This window comes from Anopheles maculipalpis, chromosome X (genome assembly GCF_943734695.1).
Source record: "Anopheles maculipalpis chromosome X, idAnoMacuDA_375_x, whole genome shotgun sequence".
Lineage (NCBI taxonomy): Eukaryota > Metazoa > Arthropoda > Insecta > Diptera > Culicidae > Anopheles > Anopheles maculipalpis.
The window spans coordinates 10,574,803-10,599,222 of NC_064870.1; the positions used below are offsets into that span (position 1 = coordinate 10,574,803).

The 24,420-nt window shown below is 45.8% G+C and overlaps 4 protein-coding genes across 5 annotated transcripts in view; all 4 read left to right on the forward strand.

The window, feature by feature from the left end:
• LOC126556789 (alpha-1B adrenergic receptor-like) overlaps positions 1-24,420 on the forward strand; it is a 462,834-nt gene that overhangs the window by 139,845 nt on the left and 298,569 nt on the right. The gene's annotated exons all lie outside the window — the stretch shown is intronic.
• Positions 1-24,420, forward strand: part of LOC126563000 (rho GTPase-activating protein 190) — a 149,379-nt gene that overhangs the window by 111,388 nt on the left and 13,571 nt on the right. The gene's annotated exons all lie outside the window — the stretch shown is intronic.
• LOC126561477 (cytochrome c oxidase subunit 6A, mitochondrial) overlaps positions 1-24,420 on the forward strand; it is a 382,637-nt gene that overhangs the window by 38,924 nt on the left and 319,293 nt on the right. The gene's annotated exons all lie outside the window — the stretch shown is intronic.
• Positions 1-24,420, forward strand: part of LOC126564963 (active breakpoint cluster region-related protein) — a 28,619-nt gene that overhangs the window by 3,103 nt on the left and 1,096 nt on the right. The window contains exons 2-9 of the mRNA XM_050222131.1: positions 10,967-11,850; positions 19,330-19,972; positions 20,034-20,353; positions 20,567-20,753; positions 21,661-22,287; positions 22,386-22,886; positions 22,968-23,354; positions 23,933-24,102. Of these exons, the coding sequence (XP_050078088.1) occupies positions 10,967-11,850; positions 19,330-19,972; positions 20,034-20,353; positions 20,567-20,753; positions 21,661-22,287; positions 22,386-22,886; positions 22,968-23,354; positions 23,933-24,102 (3,719 nt within the window). The remainder of the gene's footprint in view (positions 1-10,966; positions 11,851-19,329; positions 19,973-20,033; positions 20,354-20,566; positions 20,754-21,660; positions 22,288-22,385; positions 22,887-22,967; positions 23,355-23,932; positions 24,103-24,420) is intronic.

Below are 24,420 nucleotides of genomic sequence, written 5' to 3' on the forward strand. Positions count from 1 at the left end.
GAGTAAAGGCTTGTTCGCACAAATGTGTCGTGCCGTAGAGTGAAATGTACTGACATGCAAAATTCCTCATGTTTGGAAAATCTTTTTTCGGCAAAAATTCGTATAAATCAATTAGTCCTTCTTTCAATTAATCTTTCAGGTTATCATTCACTTGAATTTCGTTGAGCTACAACTGCAATTCACTATGACAATCTAAAAGCACTGCTTCGAATGGATTTTGAAAAAATCCAAATTTCTAAAGCCTTTTCGTCTACTTCAGAAAAACATTTCACTGAACTGCTTTTGCAGGTTGGTTATTAAATCAAATGCATAATCTACTGGCATTGTCCTTTAAATTTTTGACACTCTGGAAAATGTGATAAGTTTACTATCTGTAGCTGTTCTAAAAATAACCAGAGTTTTAGACTGAATGTCTTAATATGCAAATGTCAATTTTCATAGCCAGTTTTCATCACGTAGCAACGGTTCTGGTTTGCCCTTTGTTTGTTAAAACTCCGTAACACCCTTTCTTATTTCAAGCATTCTTGTTAAAAGTGTTCCACAACTTAACCATCGTACTCTGCTGTGTAATAAGGCATATCTGGATAATCTGATTCATTGTCTTTCAACAAGCTTCAAAAATGGCTATGATTCAGACCGTGTGTGACCAGCTTGGCGAAGTGAATAGTATGACCCACACCTAGTTGACATAACTATTTATTTTATGCTAATAGAGCGTATATGTTTCACTACCTCAAGCAAGTGAGTGATGATAGCAACTTCAGTTGAAAACTTTCCTGGACTGAAATTACTCTTTATGTATTGTACAAAGTACGAGACAAATGATCAGGAAGGGATCCCTGAGACTCTGTGTGTGTATGCTGAAAACTGTTATTGTTGTTAACAAAATCATCGTTAAAAATCAAAATCAAAAGTTTTGCGTGCCGCATGTGATTAGCAGTTTGGAGACCCCTGTATTAAATCACTCATCGTTCGGTTGATAATATGTAGGTCTTGGGCATCAGGGCTTCTTCCGATCAATTTCCAGACCGATCTTATCATGTCGATGCTTCTCACTGGTCGCTTTCTTGGCATTATTTGATCAAAATTTGTGTACAAATTTTTGATATTATGTTTCGCAATGTTAGTGAGTGAGCTATTACCTAAAATTTAGATGAAAATTGAGTGGAATAGCCGCAGCTGAGGGAAAATCTATCGAAACCTTGTTGGGCCGTACGGGAGAGGGGGCTCGCAGGCCGCAGGCCGTAGTTTGGAGACCCCTGCTCTACACTATGAACGTACTTCTCGTTTGACAGCGCTCACAGTTTTATTTATTTGGTGTGGTAAAAAAAACATCTTTCAGATTTATAACTTTTCAAGTAAACAGTCACGGTTTGAAGTGCTTCCTTTGATTGCCTTGTTTACGTTATCTTAAGGCATTAAGCTTTGATTGACTAGCTTGTCTTTACGGATAGATATTAAATTGCCTGTTCCGATTCGTCTTCGTCCTAGCTTAACGACCTGCTACGGTCACGCCGGCTTTTAAATGGTTTGCGAGACTTATTAATATACCTCGTAGTTGGATAGTCAGTTCCCAACTGCGAGAAAACGGTCCGGATGGGATTTGAACTACGTGTCTAGGGCGCTTAATCGACTGCTTTGGCTGCACTGTTTTCCATCACCACTACTGAGAACAGCAAACCCTTGTTCCTCGAGCAGGTGGGTGGAGCAGTTGTATCTAATCTGTTACTAACATGCCGTACGCGCATCGATGATAACGTACATCCCACTCACGCACACATTCCTGCCCCAATGACGTTTACATTATCAAACGCATTGAATCTTCAACCCTGGAGCAACTGATATCGTGGTGGATGTATGCTTAGGGTTCTCTCTCTCTCTATCTCTCTCGCCCTTTGTCACGCAAACATTCACAAACAGTCACACCCACACACAAACGGCCGATCTCTCTTTTTTCCAGATCGTGTAAAGATCACCTCACATCGTCTCTTGCCCTGCCGCAAAGGCGCTTCACGCTAGTGTCTTACCGTCTGGTGTGTTTGCTACTCCTTCGTTCGCCATTCCAAAAATGGTGTTATAAACACGCGTAGTTAGAACTCCTTTTCGGTGGTGTGCATGTGCCGTCTGTGCCGGGTGCTGTTACTACCGTACCGGAAATGTAAACCGCCCAGGGCTTTTGCTGCATCAGCAAAAGTGTGGTGATCGTGGCGATAAGTGGATGAAGCCGATACCTGGTGGAAATTTACTATTCTACGCACGAGCATCTCCAACGTTTCTGCAGATAGGGTAGAAAGTGCTCGCAAAGTATTTGCTGTTGAAGTTTATCTACGACTACGATCACGCTCGCGCTCTTTAGTTCCCGCTTGCGATGACTGCAGAAGAGGCAAACCCGCGCTGAAACCGACCTAACCTAACCTCTCCAGACCTTTCCAGACAACGGTCTGCTCGCTCGTGCAATGCGCCTGATGTACATTGCAGCCAGCATCTTCGTGCCAGTAGAAAAAGAAAAAAAAAACGCCAGCAGTTTACTAATTAGTCATCTGCTGCATTTTCTCCAACCCCTGCACACATGCGCAAAGTAAGAGCTTACCGAGCGTTACAAACTCTCTGGAGGGCCCCAAAAATTGATCCAGTGCAGCTACTCACACGAATCGATACAGATACACGGTGTGGTGGTATGGGAGCAGCCCCAATATACCTAACGCCAACATGGCGTAATACGGGGCAGGTCAGATGCGCATAGGTTTCGCCACCCCCCCAACAGTTGTAGTTGAACCGTGTTACGGTCCGGTGGTGGCGTTCGTCGTCGTCGTTACCCGATCTGTCGCAAGTGACTTTGTGTAGTGGACGGAGCGCGCGCGCGCACACACATTTTCTGCTGCTGCTGCTGCTGCTGCTTGGGGTGGCTGCATGTTTACGTTTTTGTTTTCTCCATTTCCTCGTTGTGGCTGTGTGCAGCGTGGTTTTCTTTTCGGCATGTACACGACGTTCGCCAGCAGACCGGGGCTGAGATTTTTCGTTTGTTCGTGTTCGGTTTGAAATGGTTGTTTAATAATTCACACTGCGGCTAACGCTACGGCCCGGGGCCCGGGCGGTTTTTGGTGCGTTATTCACGCTTTCGATGCGTTTCACTTCGCGGGCGCCACGGTATTATACGGCAGCCCAGGGTTCGCTAACTTCGGTGTGCGTTGTGTTTTGTTATGTACCGTTTTTTTTCCTCCTTGTGATCGGAAGAAGGTATAACACGCGCAATGTCGGGTAGAGGGTGCAACGAATGTGGTGATTGGTGTCCGTGGTGTTCACCCTCCCTTGCTCGACTCGATCATATTGATTGGACACAATTGCATAAATAAGACATGATCCACCTGAAATCCGGGTTTTCGTGTTCCATCTGTAGCGTATTATGCCAAGGTTTGGTGGAGATTTTCAATAAATGGCTGTTGGATACAATTTGGACCAGAAATACGGACCGTTCCCTTCAGATAATTTATGTTAAGTGAAGAACTCTTCTATTTATTTTCAATTTTGAGTCTCTTTGAGATCTCTTACTCATAATGCTATTGAGAATTGCTCATTAAGAATTGTCCACCATTGGTTTAACAATATTGTAAGTTCTTAATACTAAACGTAGTTGTTGGGGGTAGATAGTGAAGGTGAAAAAACGTATGAGGAAGCTGGAAAACGGAGGCGTGAACGGAAAGATGTTAAGGAAAGGCTAAAATCGAACAGAACATAACTATTGTTGAAACAACGAATGTCAAGCTGAGAGGGCGTAGGCGCAATTGATGCGACGGGTACATTGAGGACAGGAGTGGAGAAACATCACAATTATTAAGGAGTAGAGAAGCAATGAAAGAGGCTTTTGTGCATGAGCTTCCAGACCTAGTAGTTGACAACGCGTCAAATAAGGCGGAAGGCATGGCATTTCCATCCGTAGGGCAGTCGTTGGGGTCCAAATGATAGTCGCATATTCTAGTATCAACCCAACCATTGAACGGTAAACTGCTTTTAAGCTACCCGGATCAGAGCATTCAGATGCTAGGCGCCGAATCAAAGCAAGACACTTGTTCGCTTTTGGTAAGATTACATTCAAGTGATCAGCGAATGAAAGTTTGCAGTCCAACCAACCAGATCCTTCACAAGTTGGACGCGGGTCAAAGCCAAATCGGCTTTGACAGACACCGCAAATAAACATGAGCTTAACACACTTCCTTGGGGTACGCCCGAGTGAGACATAAAGCATGACGAAAAAGTATTGTCCAGTTTGACTTGATATGCGCGGTTTGACAAATAAAAATAAGTCCGAGAGTTCAAGTTTTTTTTTCCATTTTCTTAGGAGAATGTCGTGAGGTAAACGGTCAAATGTCGCTTTGAAGTCACTGTAAACAGTATCAATTTGGCAACCTGAGTCAAGTGATTTGGATATAAAGTACAGGAAAGAAATAAGGTTTGTTGTTGTGGATCGGTTGGGCAAGAAACCATGCTGTTGTGGCATGGGTATGTTTGACGTTAAAGCTAACAGAGTTCCAGGCAGTAGCTGAAAGGCTGAAAGCTTGGCAACGCCACGGTAGTTAAAAACAACGGTTTTGGACTGGTTGTGGAGAGTTTACAGAGGATAGGTGTGAAGAAGTGACATTTTTTACAAGTATAGAGGTAGGAATGCCGTCAGGACCAGGGGAGTAAAAGATGCTCATAGAGTTGCTGATAAGCGGATTTGTTGTGTGTGTGTGGCTCGAATTGCTTTAGAAGCCTCAGTATTCCCGGAGTAGGACGGTGCAGGACATGCAAAGACATATCCCATCAGTTGTAGAGGCAAAAACCAATCCCAGGGACATGGAGGACGGTAATGAATGTGTACTGCAGGCTGACGATGCATTTCTATTTCCAAATGTTAGATCCAACTGCCGATTGTGCGAGTTTCTAACGTTTGACAGCTGCTGAAGTCCATTGAGTGCCATACCGTCGGTGAAATTATTTGCGTACTGACTGGATGGGACCGCGGAGGGTACCAATCGATCGGAGACCACACTGCGGGTCCAAAGTAATAAAAGCACATAATTTGCAGGGGATGTCATGTCAATGATGAAGCTCGTACAATCACATAGAAAAGTGCAGAGGCTGGCATTGGACGTTTTATTTCCGGGGGAATGTAAATTATCCCGATGTAAGCCGTGGTGCAGGAAAGTTGAATTTCAATCCAAAGCAATTCAAGCGATGAAAAATTGTGCGGCACTGTTTGAGCTGGCAGTGTCGAAGTGCATGCGATCATCACAGCACCACCACGAGTGTGAATGCTGTTGTTGAGATTTCTGTCACATCGAAACACGTTGTAGAGATCGTTGGCGAAGAGTGTGCTAGGGATAGCTTCATCAAGTTTCAGTAAGTAGTAGTACATTGTAGTCAGATTCCGCCAGCGCCAAGCGAAGTTCGTCGATTTTAGTTCGAAGTCCTCGAACTTTTTGGTAATAAAGAGTTAAGAGGTGTGAGTGGTGACTGTTTCGATTGAGGATGCTTGTAAGTACGTAGTAGTATTTGAGGTAGTGTCATTGGTTGACGATATGTGGGGATTGCCAGTGACTGTTGAGACTGTCTGATGCGAACTAGTATCTACGGGGATTACTGCTATTGTTGTTATTCTTGTGACATCTGTGAGTGACTCATCATTCCCAGATGTACTCCAAATCTAGAGTCTGGACAGTTATAGTGTTAATTACCGACTCTTGGGGAGCGTTTGATTTGACACTAAAAAATTCTCCTCTCCCTCTCCTTGGCTTAATTGTCTTCGCCGGCCACGCCGGTCATGAAATGCCTTACTAGACTGCCGATACCACGTAGTTGGATAGTCAGTCCTAACTACGGGGGAACGGTTCGGATGTGATTTGAACTCTGGTTCTGCCATGTAAAGATCGGCGCCGCCTACACCACCAGGCCTCCCCAGTCATCAGATCCGAATCCGAGAGGAATTCATCTGCGCTGGACAAAGTTCAACTCACTGTGTCCTGACATCTCTACGGATGTATAGGAAGTCAAGAGCGATAATGAAAAGTTCCCACAGTTCTTCTGCTTCCTACAATTGAAGATCAAATTCATCTACTTGTACAGTTTCTTTTAGCATTCCAGATATGGTGAGTCACTTCGTCCAATCCAACATCAGACGACGCTATCCTAAGCTATAGGATGCGTTGTTTTTTTTTTTGCATACTCAGACATCTCTCGACTATCAAAGTGCCCCACTTTTCCAATACGTAATTATAGAACCCCTCGCAGTTTGCATTCAGCCGGAAATGTGCTAGGATGCGCTGGCACTGCAGCACAAATCTGTGTCAACTGAAAAGGGGGATATGAAATATTTCACTGTAGCAATATGACACTCCCCCCCCCCACAAACACACACACACACACACACACACAATGTGCACGCACAATCCGGTTCCCATTGCATGTTCATCTTCGGCAGAACGACCATTTCCTGATCAGCTGTAATCAGCGTCCTTTTTTTACTTTAAATAAAAAAATAAATAAAACGTTTTTTTACCCACACTGTCGGGTGTTACTCTATTTCTGTCTGGGGCCAGACCAACTGTCTGCTGTCCCCTGCTTTGATTGCAAGTTCCCGGATATATGGGGGAAGCAGAAATGAGGCGCAGTAAAAAGAGATGAAGCTACTTGATTCGTTCGTTCGCTCTCAGACTTGGGATGGTGGAGTGTATTGGAATCTGGAATGCAGTGCCACAGTGACTGTGGTTGAGGGTTTTGTGTCATGTTTGCGAAGATGATAATAGTCATGCTGACGCCTGTATATTGCACTCAGCAAGTTGATTTGGGGCGGATTTCTGCGACGATTGCGTTCGAGACAGAAGCAGCATAATTTGCCTGAAAGACTTATAATCAAGCTAGCGAAACGCGCCTCGCGCAGTAGCTGTATCGCTTTGCCCAAACTTACGGACTGCAACAAATGGGACCTCCCACACGATGCGGGCTGATTTTATATAATCATTTTCAATTTCTCGCTGTCCCGCTGGCCACGCCATTGTGACCTGACCCGGCGAAACGCACGGAAGAATGGAGATCGATGGGATAGCGGAGCGGCGGTAAGGGTTTAGTAGAGCGAGCAAAATGTGAGATATGTACGTGTGAAACATTGCACCCAAGTACAGTGGCGCTGCAATCGCATCGTTAACGCACCCATCTACCGATAGGTCTCCAACGGTCCCCAGGTCTTATCATACGCTCGTTTGTGTTTTGTGCTCGCACACACTGCAAACGCCTGAACCGGCCATTGAACGTTTTATTATCGCACATGGGAAGGAAGGAAGCGAGAGCAAAGAGTATGGGGAGATGGGAGGTAGGGGGATGGAGGGGGGGGGGGGGGGTTAGAAAAATCTTTATCTCGCACGAGCAGCAGTGTGACTAGTGTGACAGCAGTCACCATCAGTTTGACGTTTGGTGTCGATAGCAAAACAATCGCTACAGCTGGCCACTGTGACGGTCGTCGGTGGTAAAGCAGTCAACCGGGAGACGACACGCTGAGTGGACAGTTTTTGTCGAGAATTCGTTATTTACAGATCATCAAACTTAAGCTTAACCTCGGTGTGTAGATTTTTTGCAAGTAAAGAGTACTTGGAGAGCTAGGCCCTGTCCTTCAACACGATTCTTTGCCTGTCTAGCCTAAACAGACGCAAGAATACTTCATCCAGCAAGTTATCATACGTCTTATTTTCGAAAAGTTTTCAGTTAGTGCTTTTTGAACCCTTCGGAGGACGAAATTTGGAACAGTTTACAGTGCTATTATACAAAAGATATTAGGACGAAAACGATCCGATCGGTGGTGAAATAGTCGAGCAGGCAAATAAGTGTGTGCACCTTCGGTGGGATAGTATACATACGTTCCAGATGTAGTGGTGAACGGCAAAGCGATGAAATCGAACCAAAAGGTGTCCGTATCGGATAAGATAAAGATCTGGAGCTCAAGGGTAAGTAGTGGTAAGCGTACGTTGTGTGGTGTGTTGATGAGCTAGCCAATCCGCGACCAAAAAAAAAAAAAAAGGTATAACTTTTGTGCCAGACAAACAGAAAAAAAACTGTAAAGGGTCACATACACATACCGGAAGGATTGATAAAGCCATAAGGGAAAGTAGGGTGCTGAAGATAGACATTGCATGGTTCGAGGCGATATGACGCTTTCGGTGGACCTTTTCTTTCTATCTTGCCAATAATTGGTTAGAAACTTCACGTGCTAGTTACTCTCGCAACGTCATTACCCACAGCAAGATATATTTCGATTCTGGATGTTATTGGCGCGTGCCTGACGGAGCAGACGAACATTGGTGAATGACGAAATGCAAGATAAACGGGAGAACTTATCCCTCCCGATCCGACATGCGCCGGTAGTAAGTGTTTGTTGTGTGGTTGTGTGTTAATCCTCGTCTCTGTTCTGTTCGCTCGGCTAGTCGGTCTACACCTGGTGATCGATCCTCTTTTCTGTAGATGGGTTTGGAGTATCTGGCTGGGCACGCGTGGCTCCCATCTTTAGATGTAATTTCCTGCAGTATTTACATCGGCACAGATGGCTTCATTGGAGCAGGAGGAGCAGGCCTATGATGAGACGATAGTTAAGAGAGTCTTCGCCTGTCTGGAAAACTACAGACGAGCTCAGTTGCGTGTTGTTTTATTTCCTGCTCTTTTTGATGAGTTGAAGTTTAATTCTTGCTATTCTTAATGCTGGTTCTATAAACATTACGCGTCTTGGTTAGCAGGGTTTAGATATCTTAGAATACGCCAGCCATCCAATGGCTTACTAGACTTGTTTTTATTGGCTTCTTCTTCAGGTTTTTCTTATTGGCTTAACGACCTACTAGATCATTGAATGGCCGGTCAGTGAAAGTCTAGTAGGACTTGCTGATACCACGTAGTTGTACAGTCAGTCCTCACTACGGGGGAAAAGTCCGGATGGGATTTGAATCCCCAAGTTCTGCCATGAAGATTGCTACTACAAGACCGTCACCAGAGTTGACGTAGTTTTAGAGATATCTGCGTCAGTATACTCGTTGCTGTTACGTATAACAGACAGATATAAAATTTGGTGGTCAGCAAACTTTTGTTTGCAAACTTCAATATTACAAACAGCGTCCATGAGCTGCTTTTATCACAACTCTTCACTCGTAAACTCTAGTACGACAGACAGAAAATAAAATTAACTAGCTAAACGACAATTCATGTCTGAAGTGGAGCATGACTATAGAACCAAACCCGAAGCAGCCTGTACTTGCACAAGCCAAGAGCTATACTGCGTGTCATGCGATGAGTCATCCAGTTCTTGTTTTGCTGTCCATTGGCGCTTTGTTGCAGTTTTCGCTCGCTCGCTCTGCATAGGATAACTTCTCCCATCAAAACTTTCGCAGTCTACTTGAAGAAATTGAAAAGTTTCCGACATTCGGGAACGCACCGGAACAATCCGAGTTGCATCGATTTTCTTGCCCGACTTCCAAGCAGGGTTCAATTAAACCTCTAGCGTACCGACGAACGATCGTCCAGCACGAGTTTTATTGTACAGTATCGCAGTCCTACAACAATAAACATTACCCCCAGGAGTTAAAGATCGTCTCGGTCTGGGCAGTTTACATCTTTACTGCTGATCAGTCACCAGTTATCAACAACACGGCATCGTCACGCAAATTGGCGATTGTTGTTGTAGTACTGGGCCGGTGGCGAAGCTGTAGGCAAAGCAAGTCACCTCTGGCTTTACACTGTACATTTGCGCAATTCCGCTTCCCCGGTTCCTTCAGTTTTTCTGTACCCGGCTGTTGCACTTGTGGAGCTGTCAGAGGAAACAGAAACTAATGTACTTTTTAATGATTTAGTGTTTAATAAAAATGTTCAATTTTTCTTTTCATCGCTGAACGGATGAATATTGAAGAAGGTACGAAAGGTGTCATCGGTTTATTAGGTTCATTAGTGCCTATGCAAGCTAAGACATCGTTTTCTATCGCTCTCGCTCTTGCTCGTCCTAAAAGCGTCAATTCTTGATGCTTGAAACTCTAAAAAAAACCACACCCAACATAGTGGGTCGTGAGTGGTACGAAGTACGATCTTGTTGTGATGCATGATTCCTTTGCATATTCGGGCGGTGCCTTTCGAAGCACAGCTCTGTGTTGGGGACGAGTGCGTCGCGAAAGTGCCCGAGAGTAAAGCAATAAAATAAAGCATCCGTGCATAAAATGGCATAAACAGCGGCACTGCGCGTTTTCTCGGTAGAAGAAAGAGAATTTGTGTCGTAAAAAAAAACGTGGGCAATAAACCTCTCGGGGAACGAGAAACGAAGAACACGGAATCGAATATGCCGGGAGGATGAGCTTCAGAAAGCTTGTTTCACGTTCAAGTATTGGGATTGGGTGGTTTCTCTCGGTGGTTCTTAGGTGATTTTTCTTAGCCTGCAGATACCTGCCCAGGACCCGTTGCACAGTTACATCAGATGACGCATTTATTTGCTCGTGTGGGAAGGTGGTTCACGCGAAGTAGCGATGTTGGAACATCTTTGGGGACCCCTCCGTCTTAGGTGTTTGATAATCGATAAGATAAGCAAACAGCGTGTGTGTTTGGTGGCGATATCTGGCTGGCTAAAAGTGCCTTTTGCAGTTGAAGTGGAACAGAGAGAGAGAGAGCATTGAATGAATAGTCGCGAACAGTACTTTGGGTGGGATGCAGGTAGAATGCTTTATTGGAAAGCATTTTGTTAGAGAAAGTCCATATTCTGTTGATAGAATCACCCATGATTGCAGCAATAACTATTGGAACTAAATCTCGCAATGTATTAGCGATGCAAAGTTTAAGTTGAAGTCCAACACCAAAATGAGAATCTCCAAATATCTCTAATAAACTCTTAAACGTTTCCGTAGCTGTTATTACCTCGAGGCTTATAATCGTCAAAGTATTTTTAAACACCCGTTTACACTCTTCTTCCTCACAGAATCAAATCATAAAGGCCGCGGCCAGTAATCAGCAGCCTGCCGCACCAACAGCACCATCATCGGAAGATGCGAACACACCCGGTAAAGCTACCGGAGGCGGCGAGTCAACCGAACCGGGTGTCCAGCTGCGCTCACGTGATCTGCCGCCTAATCGCAACAACAACAGTCCACTGAATCAGTGCATCAACGAGCTAACCTCCAATCTGCACAGCCGCCGATGCGTCAGCGAGCTGGTTGCAGCGAGCAGCACCAACAACACCAATACATCGATCAACACGCCAAACGATACGGCCCAACAGTCAACCGGCGGACAGCAATCAAACAGCGCGAACGGTCCGGAACCGACGGCAAACGGTGCGACACACGATGTACCGGGCGAGTCGGAACCGGAAGTTGGTCGTGTTACCACCAACCGGACGCGCAGTGCTAGCCAAAGTGAAGCGGCACCGTTGCTCGCCTCCCCGAGCCACTTCGTTACCGTGATAGAGGTGAAAGAGTCCAAGAATAATAATAATGGTGGTGGTGGTGGTGGTACCGGTGGTGATAATTCATCGCACGGCAGTGATACACCGGTACCGTCCGCACCAAAGACGGCCAACTACGAGAATGTGCTGATCAATACCGGTGCCCGGTTCGGTGGCAGTGTAGAGAATCTGGTCGCCGGAGATCTGCCACCGCATCAGCAACAGCACACAAGTGGCGTCAGCAGCAGTGGTGGCAGTACGTTCCTGGACGCAAAGCATCCGAAACCACCGGACCGAACCAGTGACGCTGGTGGTGGCAGTGGAAGCTTTACCGGAGGTAGTTCCATCTCCGAACGTACCTCGCAACTGCTCGGTGCTTCGTCCGCTGCTGCCGACCTCAAGAAAAAGGTTCCACCGCGGTAAGTAGCAGTAAGCCGTCGAATGTTATTGATTATTTTCCATTTCTTGTTTTAAGTGCATCGGAGGTTAATGAATTGCTTAAAGAATTGATGGGGACTCATCGGAATGGTGGGGCTTTGAACACGTCATTCGGTGTGACCGATTATCATTATCAGACAACAAGCACCGTGAATATGTGAGATCGGCAATCAACACACCGAGAGAATATATGTGTACCAAGGCACGCAACCCGTAAAACCATTGCGAATTGGGCGAGGAATGCGATTGCTGTAAAAGCGGTTTTGATGAAACGATAATCTTTCTGAATATCAGCAGCAAGTTACTGAATATCCAAAGTGGGCTACTCATTTAATTATAATCTTCAATTTGATAGTGGCGCCGGCAGTACGCGTTAAAGTAATCGATAAGAAGACATTTGTGTAGTCGTAAAATCGCTCTCTGACGCTGTATATTTCCATGACAATCTTATTTCGTGTTATTTTTGCTTCATATGCACATAAAACTGCACATAACAAACATGTTCGACAGCATCGCTCTAGCCGGTTAGTGACACTGGAAAACGGGTACGCTCTACATGCATGCAACCAGAGCGCAAGTGTTGTGTTTATAACTCCCCATAAACATTAACCCGATCCTGTTGCTTCCTGCATGCTAAACTGCAATAGGCGATTTTACGGGTCCATTCGTTGCACCGAGTGCCTACCAGCCGTGCAGACGTGGTGAATGTGCGGGACGACCGTTTCGCTTTTTGCGTACGATTGGAAACGAGCAATCAACACTTGTTTATGGTTTTGCTTAACGAACTACCCGCTGCTAAAGGCCCTAACGCGGTAGACTATTTGATGTTTGGCATTAAACATTTGGCCGATTTGTTTTACCTGGTCTCTCTGAGCGTTGATGCCGCCTGCTGGGGCGGTTAGTTTTATAATTGTACTATTTAATTCTTAATAATCGATGCGTTATGGACAATCAACAAAACAACAACAGCCCTCTTGCTCTCTGATACGGTGTATACAATTTCCCAGTGAGCTGTACAAAAAAAAAAAAAAAAAAAAACAAACAAATGTCTACAAACATTCTTCGCAACAGCAAAAAACAACCTCCGATGACTAATGGCGATATACGGTGGTGTGTCTTGTTTGTGGAGCGCGTTGTACTGTTGCGTGAAGTCCGGAGCGCATCGGTTTGGCTGCACGGAAGTAACGCGCATACACACATCACTAACCGTTCCGGTTTCTGTGTGGTCGGTGAAGTACACCGCGGGTTTGCGTTTCTCGTAGGGTTAGCTTTCTTTTTCGGCGCTCGTATAACCCTCTATCTCTTTCTGTCAGTTTAAACTTCGAGACGTTTGAATTTTCGTGCGATGGCGGTTTGACGTTAGGGAGAAGATCATTAGCGAGATGATGTACCAATTAGGGGAGCGATGTGAAAGCTTCAGGCTGTTGCTGGCGCTGCCCTTCAGCTCCAAGGTCAGATAGGTTTTCCTCCCGTTCTGGAGCGGTTCCTTCTCGCTTACAGATGCATTTACAATGCTTGATCACTACGCGCCCGTAAGGAAAGGTGTAAATCTCTGTTACCCTACTGCTGAAGAAACGTCATTAACATTTTTTCAATTAGGGTCTCCCGGTACCTTGATCTTACAAAATTTTCAAGTTCTGCAGATATTCATCTTGCTGGAGTGAGCAACACCTATAAATGGCGCAAACAGCGTTTCCATACCAAAGACCGTCACGTTCGGTGGACATACAAGCGCTTCAAACACAAAGCAAACAACGGTTCCAACTTTTGTTTTTTGCGTCATCAAAACTGTCAACATCATACGAGATATACGTTCAAACGTGTGGATCTTTGCGGATGGATGTTGTCCGTATCGAATTTATGCACGTATTTCGCCACACACACACACACACACACACACACACACACACACGATGTCTGCCGCGTGTTGGGCAGAGTAATGCGCTCGAATGGAGTTGCAAAAGTTCAAACACCAACAACGTCCAAGGAAAAGAACTTTTTTGGAGGAGGCAAGCGCCGGTAAGATCAAAACTAGCAGATTACTCCTCTAGGGAAGATCACTGTAGGGGACGTAAAAATTTTCCTGCGACGCGTTCAAACGTTGTGAAAATCGATGTCGCAAAACAATGCGACACGCGCTAGTCTATCGTGGGTCCCGCCGCGTGTGCCACTAACTGGAATGAGGATTGAGGATGAAGTAACCACCATCACATCTGCAATCCGATCCGGCATGTAACGCTTGTGCACACTGTAGATCATCGGTCTGGGTACCTCCGCTGACTCTGTACCCCGTGCACCCAGCAACGATGGTTCGCCGGTGGTTGTGGGTTGACATTTCGTACCAGGTTGCATAATCCGCATGCTCTTTTGGAGTTGGCGTGTGCGGTACGACGGTGAAGTAATCGATGGTGTTGTACCCGCTTAAGTTCAACTTGAAGAACTCCAAGCAATCAAAGTTAGCGGAAGAGATATCACGGGATGTTTCTGTTCCGCCGACAAACACTCCAAATCGAGCCTGATGAGTCAGTGAGCTTAATTAGCGTTCGCGTTCCAAGTTGCTACTTTTTTTTGGTATGTACGCGCACCGAACATTCCAGTTTTGCGGTCCGAAACATCTCAGGGCTCATTCTCGCGGAATTGGACACATCCCGCTTTATCGCCTAAATAGCTTGGAGCTTATCAAAACATTGTGTGGACGGAACATGCTTTGACAGCTTCACCCCGTTGTGACTAATCTTTCTAAACTTGTCAAATTTTAACATAAAAAAATGAATGATTCGCTTCCACCCGCCATCACAACCGGATCGAAGGCATTTTATTTGCCAATACGACTAATTTCTGAAGAATTCGCGAAAAAAAGGTATGCATCCATTCACCGGTGCTTGATGTTTGCTGTGTGTGTCTGTGTATGGGTTGGAAAGTCCGGAACTGGTTTTCCCGCAGCTGCAGAACGTACACCCTTGGGGTACAGTGTGGTAAGATGGAGCGATTCTTGATTTGTGCCGAGTTCGCGCCCCATCCAGGGGGTTCGGAGATGTGTAGTCTGTCTGGGATTTGAGAGGGCAAATGCATGCGTGTTTGTGCGGGCGCTCGCGAGTGGTACAGGTTTGTCCTTGGCTTCTCTTCTTCTCCACCAAATCCGTAACATGCGAAAGAAAAAGAAGCAGTCAAAAACAAAAACCGGTACTTTATGCTACGCTGGGTGCGCACGCGTCGTCATGCAACGTGGTCTCTGGGTGTGGAGGCATGAATTTCTGGAATCAATGGTGTTTCACGATTCTCCCGAGATCTCCACGATCGGATGTTGTTGATGTGTCTCCCCTCGCCATTTTTTTCCAAAGTGGCCGGCGTAAGCGCATCCGAGGCAGTCCGCAACGGGCCAAACCGCTTGACAGGTGTTGGATGAATTCTTCGTACACACAAACACACCATTCAAGCTCCCAGGCACACCGATCTCGTTCTCATTCGCTTCACTCTTGGTGTGGGGGGGGAGGGGGGGGTATGTGTTTTTGTTGCTTTTTTTCGGGGTGCTGCGGGTGCTGGGTGCTCGCATTGCCTGCTGCATATTCTGCTTTCCAGGTCACCTTGCCGGGCTCTGCTGGTGGCAAATGTAGGCCAGCGGAACATTGTCGCGTTGGTTTCTCCGGGCACACCGAAGTGTTCGAATGAATTCCAGTTTAGAGTGCGCGAACGCATACGTTAATGCGACATTGAAAAAGGGAATAAAATTACTGTATTTGGAGATCACATCAGTAGTGCAAAGTAGAGATCCATTTATAAGGGGAAACTTGACGCTTTTTAGGGTACAACTGTCAGAGTTTTTGTAATTCAAGCATTCTACAAATCATGGACACTTTTTGTAGAACTTACTCCAGATTCTCCAGACTATTCGGACTTCAGGCTCTTAGGGTAGAAATCGCATCAGTAATATGAGCAAAGGTCCATTTATTAGGGGAAGCGTAACGCTTTTCAGGGTACAACTGTCAGAAATACAAGTATTCTACAAATCATGGACACTTTTTGTAGAAGGCACTGGAGGTAGGAGGCATTGCCGACTCCAGACACTTAGGTTGAAGATGCCAGTGCTGTGCCAGTAGTACCGTCAGAATTCTCGTATTTAAAGATTTCTACGGATCATGGACACTATTGGTAGAAGTATCTGAATTTTAAATTCTCTTGACCTCTTTATTCTCCTTAGCTAGCAGAGTCTTGCGATGAATCTCAGCTTGTAGAGTCTAGAGACTCTGGAGATGAAAACTCCTCAGACTCTAAGATTTAAAACGGTTTTGTTCTACTAGTGATCTGAGACGAATGTACCGCAGAGTCTAGCTGCTTATGAGCCTACTGAAGCCCGTACTATTAACTCTTCCGTTCTAAACAGTATAGGCGAGCCGGTCGAGCAGGCACGATCTTCACATTTCATATAATGTATGAAAGAAATGTTTCACGTTTCATATATTTTTAGAGATAACGCATGAAGAAGAGTATATTTGCTCCCGAAAACCTTCCACAAAGCAATTCCTTCGTTGGGCTTGTGGATTGCCACGTTTGATTCGGTGCGCCGACGAAATAGCAACTCACCACCGTCACGGGGTATGCTACGGATGAGCAGACCCGTAGCAGCAGCAGCAGCCAGAGCACCAATGGTACCTATGGCCCAGTAGTCCCATTTCCTTCCAGCGCTTGCGGAGGGTCGTACGATTACTACGGCTAATTGGGGCTACCGTTTGTTTCGTTTGGTGTAGCGCTCGTGGTAGGGAAAACTGACGCGAGAGAAGGAGAAGAAAACAAACGCAGATGCTGCAAATTATGCGCGCTGCAGTGTTGTAGCGTGTGCCCAGAGAGAAAGAGCCGAACGATCAAGATGGAATTTAAAAAAAAAGAAGAAGAAAAATTGGTGAGACCCTAGCCGGTACCGATCGGGGGAAACTGTTTCCACGCTTCAAGCCAAGCGTTTGGGAATATGGGATTCGTTCTGCTTCCGTGGCCGGTTGGGCACGTTGGGCAATGGACTTCCGTGGCGTCTTCGGCGCATACTTCGCGGTCGATGGTGTGGGCGGTATCCCGTATTCGGGAACATGCTTCGGCGGCATAATTTGATGGATACGGTGCCAGAGATAGAGAGAAGAGGAATGCGCTTTTCTGTGCGATACACTGGGCGTTGTTGTGAGGAAAGTTCCAGTTTTCACCTTTCGTATGCTTTTCACGAGAAAGAAAGAAAAAAACACAGACACAACGAGCGGAGATTCATTATCTCAATTTAACATTAATTGAGGATAGAATAGATTTACTTGTTATGATGGCTTTATTTTTGTTTTTTTTTGTCTTTCTAGCTCCCTCTCTCTATCTCTGGATCGAACCAAATCAATTTCGCCCCCAAGTCTGAGCTCAGGGGTTTTTTTTTTCTTTCTACTCGGCCGCTCAGGTTTATTCGGTGTCAGCGGTGCAGGTGGAGATGATGAGCTGGAAAACTGTGGAAATTTGTCTGTCTTTATTGCCCTTTTTACTAGACCTCCACCAATGGTGCGCATGTTCTTACACGGCGGAAGCTTTTGTGGCGTTGTGTATTAGTTACCAATTGGAGCACAACCGAACCGATCGGACCTGATAATCGGGCGCAGTCACGCGTTGGTCGTTTTTTTTCGTCTTTCGTTTTAGAAGTGGGTTTCCTCCCAAGGTTCGTTTAAGCATAATCTTGGCTGCCGGAAATGCCGCGCTTTGGAAAAAACGGAACTTTGGTCCCCAGAGCTCTTTCCCGGCAATTTTCTTGCCGTAAGGCCTCATTAGCTGACTGAGAGTGTTATGGACATTTTCTCAGTTTTGGATTGCTGGACAAAAATTAATCGGTGTATTAGACTTTTATTTTGTCTACGTTATCCAATTATTTTGTTCTTGGAATGGAAGTAAAGGAAGTGCTGCTTGATAGTTGATAGTTGATAGATTTTTTATCAAAATTTTCACAATTTCTTCTTAGTTTTTGCTTAACATATTGTCATGCCGGCTTACTAGACTTCTTGGTAATAGTTAGTAGAATAATTGGATAGGGGTGGTCCGGTGGTAGCGGCTACAGTGGCGCCGGTCTTTACACGGACAGGACCGTTCCCTCGTAGTGAGGACTAACTATCCAATTACGTGATATCAGCAAGTATAGTAAGCTGCGGAGAGATGGCTGGCGTTTCCTAGTACGTCGTTAAGCCAAAAAAAAGTGGAAAAATTTCATAATGAGCCCTCACTACCGGGGAATGGTTCCGATGGGATTTGATTCTCCTGGTCCTGACGTGTGAAGATCGACACCACTATCACCTCTGATATCGAACTGCCCCGAATTTCTCATTAATAAGCCCTTTAAAATTGCGGGTCGGGTTATTTTTCTTCTAATTGATAACAGATTCTGGCTCTTTAAGAGATATTCAGAGAGTGTAATTTTTTTATTTCATTCACAAAGACAACGATAATTCGGGATTAGCATTGAACTTCGCCAACTCTTTATTCCATCCCTGCAAGAGACTTTCCAAACCAGATTTAACAAGCTGTGATTTAAACTGCGCAGGTTATATACACCGAGTTTGTTTATGTTTACGTTCAGCCAAGCAGAATATCAACCCTCCGCCAGGCACTTGAATCTGTCACGTTGTAAGCTTCATACGCTGATCCTCTCACATCTCTAGCCATCTTATCGACGCATCTTCGTCTGTTTCCATTGAATAAAAAAAAAAAAAACAAACGCAAAACCTTCACATTACCAGCACTCATTCTTTTCGTAACAAGCGAGAAGCTATGTACGGCCATGTTTTTCCCAACCTACTACACCTTCTACTAGCGCTCCCACAGCACGCCAGCGTGCTAGCAGTGCCAGTTTGTGTGCCCTCCGGAATTGATTTCGCGCGTTATAAAGGGTGAAAGCGTGAGAAGCGTGAAAGAGAGGCATTGCTCACCGCGTAGGGGGAGGCCAGCTGATGTGTTTCAAGGGTGAGAAAAAGAAGCTAGACGGCTGGAAGCTGGTATGTGTGTGGCTGGCTGGTAGAGTTTAAGTGGATATAACGGATGGCAAGTGCGCAAACCGTACACCGAAATTAACGATACGCCCTCCCCGAACCCTTAGTGTGGCGCCGTCGAAACAACTGAATTGGTGTTGGTGGATGCTGGATGCTGGTAGTGTTGCATTGTGTTGAGGGACACAAAAAAGATGGTGGTAAAAGCTGGAGCGATAAATATTCAAAAAACTTTCGCCATGAAGCTCGGAACCACCCGGGGTTTGCCCTTCGCATAGCGCTATCGTATTATGCCTACGATTCGCCCAGTTTCATCTTACCTTACTAGGTCGCACATTTACGCCCACTGTCCATATGATCGAAACAATTGACGCTTTTGATTAAACAAATGTCAGCCTGGCATGCTCATAAATATCACCTAACGACACACTAATGAATGTTTTCGTTTGCTTTGCTTTTCTTTTGTAGTCCACCACCAAAATATGTACGCCGTGCGGCACCGGTCGAACCGCCGACCGTACCCACGATGGCTATGCAGAACCTGCGCAACAAAGACACAGCGTCGAGCGGTGGACCGAACGCAATCAACTACCAGCAGTCCCATTCCTCGCCCGAAGCGTCCGGCACCCCGGACAGTCCTGGGGCTGGGTCGAGTTCGCTCGAGCGCAACATTAAACCGTCGGAAATCTATCGCCAGAAGTCGTCCGATTCGCTCGATGTGAAGCTTTCCGGTTACCACGAACCGGGCAAAGCGCGTTTGCCAAAGTCCGACAGTCTCAAGTCGAAATCGTCCAGCACGGATAGTCCTACCGGGTCGCTCGGCAAGATGGCTAGCGGTGGTACGCCCGGTGTCGGTGTATCGCCGACCGGTAGTCTTGGTAAGCTGCCCACCAACATGACGGGTAGTAGCAGTGACAGCCCCACCGGGAGTCTTGGAAAGATGAACCAAACGCATCAAACGCCACCGTACGCCCACCCATACCAACAGCGACACGGTACGGATGGGTTACCGCACGTGGATTCGAAGGAATCGCTTACGTCGACTGGTGGTGGTGGTGGTGGTACAGGAACGATCGGTAGTACCGGAGCAGTTGGTCCAATCTCGGAACGGGTAAGTAAGGACGTCGTCGGCCGCAAGGAGCTTGATTTAACCAAAGCTCTCTTCCTTGCAGATTAAAAGCTACGAATCTATCTCATCGCTCAGCTCGGATAGTATGCGCGCAAGTGGACAGCAAAGCCAGAAGGATCAGGAGCACTATTACGATACGGTGCCGCTCGATAACAGCGATGGTGACTACGTGTACATACAGCCGGGCGGAGTCGGTACCGGTTCGACGTCGAGTCGGGACGACATCTCTGCGGTGGAAAATGCGAGCACGCTACTGATGCCGTCGCATCCGCGCAGTCACAACAGCAGCCAAACCAGCGTACAGCTGGAACCAGAATCTCCTGGGCGTAGCAGCAACTACGTCAACATTGAGTACTTCATCCAGTGAGTTGAAATGTTGACTATTTGAAGTCTGCTTTTTCGTCTTCTTGACTTAACGACCTACTAGGTCACGCCAACCATCGAATGGCAAACAAAACTCGCAGATACCACGTAGTTGCAAGGGAACGGTCGGGATGGGATTTAAAGCCCGGTCCTGAAGATTGAAGTTTATAAATTAATTATGTAATAATGTTCTTTGTATGCACTTTTTTCCAGCTCCAGTCAGAACAATGAAAATCGTAGCAGTTCCATCGATAGTGACGGAGAAGGCGACGGTGGACCGCCGGTACTGATGCGTGCGATCTCGACCGACACGGATGCCGGTAGTGGTGTGGTTGGTGCGGGAGTTTCTCCCGGCATTGGTGGCACACCGAGCGGTAGCAATCTGTTCCGTAAAATATCGGTAAGTTGTTTTGCACGCGAACGTTAACTGAAACCACCATACACTTTCCCCGTTCCCCGTTAACTTTTGGCACGTCCTTTTTACTAAAGGTATCTGACATAAAGCATAAAATTTAGGCAGCATTTTTTTCTTCGCTTTGTTTCGATGAAAATAATTGTTCACTGGTTTTTGGCACTGATGCCACTGAAGAGGTCCCTCTTCCTGATGCGCTAGTGCTAAATTATTTGATTCGGTGATGAAGGAAACTACTATCACAGTGCAAATCTTCGACTAGTCCAGCTCAGCATGAGTTTATGACCGAACGACCACTTCAAACTTATTATCTTTTGTTTCGTTTGTGATAACTTAACTTGATTACTTTATTAACTCATTATCTTTCTGATGCTCCGCGAAATTTCTTCTCTTACGTACCCTTAAGTGCTGGTGATTAGAATCTTTTCCCGTTCTACCCTGGACACCCTGGGCCTTGGACAGGAGGCTCTCCCCTAAGTTGTCTGAAACGTCTTGTTTGAAAGTCCTGTATTATGGTCTTGTGCGCCCTTTTTTAGAATATGATTGTGTTGTGTGGAATTCTTCTAACGTTGCATAAATTGCTCGAATTGTGAAAGTGCAAATTTGTTTTACGCAATTAGCGATTAGGCGATTAAACGGCTGAGTTGATGGTCCCTTACCATCCTACACAATTCGTTGCCAACTGCTTAAACTTCACACATTGGAGTCACGTCACACGCTGGCTCGAGCGATTTTCATTGCCGACTATGAAATAAAAAATCAGCAGGATAAACCAAAAATATATGGGAACGTGTCAAAAAACTGTATGACAAGAACAAAAATATTTGGGAAACGCGTAAAAAAACTTCTGGATACCCAATATTGCTGATCTAATATTTACCTATTTTTGTTACAGAACGCAAACCGCGACACAATCATCCGGCGCATCGTTACCAGCATCATCACGAGCGAAACGCTGTACGTGGAGTGTTTGAACAAGATGAAGCAGTACATGAAGGCGATTCGGGCGACGCTTACCACTTCCCAACCTGTGATATCGGAGGAGGAGTTCCAGACGATCTTTTACAAGATCGAGGAATTGCACCAGGTGCACAGCGAGTTCTTGACGGAGCTACAGGCACGGTTGGCCGCCCCAGATGATGCGGCTGCACCGGACAGTGGAGGATTGTGCGTCGGTGAACCGTTCCGTGCGCTGGCCGGACATATACATCTGTACGGTGCGTTTTTGCACAATTATGGGCGTGCGATCGATACGGTGAAGATGTGCAGCACACACAGTCAACAGTTTAAGGAGATTGTGTCGAACATTGTGTTTAAGAACCAGAACGAGCAGAAGCTATCGCTGGAGGAGCTGTTGCACAAACCGGTCGCCCGCCTGCAGAAGAATGCGCTCGTACTAGAGGATCTGCTTAACCAAACGCCCGAACAGCATCCGGATTATCATCCGCTGCGGCAAGCATCGAAAGCGATACGCAACTTCCTGTCAGAGTTTAACGTTGTGCAGACACGGTCCATGTTCCCGGTAAGCCATTTGCCACGAAGCATGAGTCTAATTATGTTTCAAAATAAGTTTCTAATTATAAACCCTGACACACATTCCTTTTTGGTCGCATTTTCCAGAGTGACGATAAAGCCCTCCGGCGGTTGGTGAAGAACTCCTTCATCGTCGAACTAGCGGACGGACATCGGAAGTTGCGCCATCTGCTACTGTTCAACGATGTGATTGCTTGTGCGAAATATAAAGCCGTTGGTCGCGCTGGTGATCGGAACGGGTTTGAGTTCGAGCTGAAATGGTTCATCCCACTGCGAGACATTCTCATCTGCGAAGAGTCGGCAAACGATCCGAAGGAAACGAGCCCGATCAATATTGTGCACCTCAAGTCACAGGCTTGCACCGTGCGCGATCAAATTATGCTGGACGAGAAGGATCGACCCGGTGGATCAAGTCGAGCGGGCGACAAACACCGCAAGAAGCTAGCCGACCTAGAGGCCCAACTGGTATTGGCTTCACCGAATCTGGTATTCAAGATCGGTAACAAGGCGACCGGTAAAACGATGACGTTCTTCCTTAGCTCGGACTTCGAGCGTACGCAGTGGATTGAGTCGATACTGTCGTTGCAGGTGAGCATCAGATACCAAAGTTTAGGTGTTTAGTGGGTTTTAATAATTCAACCCGTTCCGTGTGTACTTTCCTTCCCTCAGCAATCTTGCAACCTGCCCGGACACATTCCAGTTCAGATTTATGATTTGCACGCGTGGATAACGGCATGTCAGTCGCTCATCAAAACCGAGATGGGTTCCTACCTGATGCGCAATGCGCGCGACGAAAGCTTGCTCGTCGGCGATCTGCACCTTACGATCCAGGGTTTGGCCGGGTTCGATCAACCGTGCGATCTGTTCGTGTGTGTCGAGATCGACTCGTACGGGCACTATTTCCGCAAGGCCAAAACGAAGCTGGTATGTCGGAGTGCCACGCCACAGTGGAACGAATCATTCGTGCTGGAGCTGGAGGGAAGCCAGAATCTGCGCATTCTGCTGTATCAGGATGACGTTCAGCGTCCGATATTGCGTGCGAAGCATATCCTCAAAGTGAGTAACTAACTATGATAATGCCTTGCAGAATCCTGAAATATGATTTTCTGGTCAAGAACAGAATAAGCCCAGTGCCATGATTCGGATTCCATTGGGATTCGATCCGATTCGGATTCCAAAACATATCCAAATCGGGGCCATGATCTCCTTTGCATTTTCTTGCACGGTCTTATCTTAACAGATAATTACGAGGACGTAGGGCATGGTTAGGAGCATAAAAATTCGACGTGAATAGTAGCTCAGGTGCATCAATAAGTTGAACAACGTAAAAACTGTCTGTGCTACTTCTCTGCCCCTGTTTTGCGACTGATAAAAGACGGTTGGTCTCATATATCGCAGGCAATTCAAAATTTCACCGTTTTCTGGTAATTTTTTTAAGTTGAGCAAGAAGCTATTTTTGCCACTTGACAAATTTATATTTTTTCAGTTCGATTCAATCAATTTATTTATTTATTTTTTCGCGTCCTTTCATGGAACAACCAAATTTTATGTTTCAATCTTTTCAGCTTGTTTTGCGAAGATGTGAGCAGATGAATGTCTAACTCGGATTTTTTTCTGTTACATTGATACTATAGCTAAGCCGCAGCTGGATGCAGGAAACACCCACCAGAAAGGTGCTGCAGTTGTCGGAAACGCTCAGCATCAGCACGATCATACGATTCGTACCGGGTGAGGTGACATTGCGCCGGGTACCGACCTCGAAACCGGGCGCACTCTTTGGTGCCAAATTGCAGCAGGTGATCAAGTAAGTAACGGACTGTTTACTGTTTACATTAAACATGTACTTTATTTCCAACATAAAACAGTTTTACTCAACATTGTAAAGTGTGAGTAATAGCTGCAGAAAACTAAAACAATCCTATATGCTGATAGAAAAGTGCACTACATATGTACGATACCAAAGAATAATTAAAAAGCATTTTAAGTAAGCTCAAACTTTCCTAAACTTGCGGTAAAAAAATTCTAATCGATTCGACCATTTGTTGTAAAGAAACAGTAATTGAAAGTAGAAAAAAGCTGGAGATTATCTTTTGCAATTTAAATATACAAAACGAGAACAAAA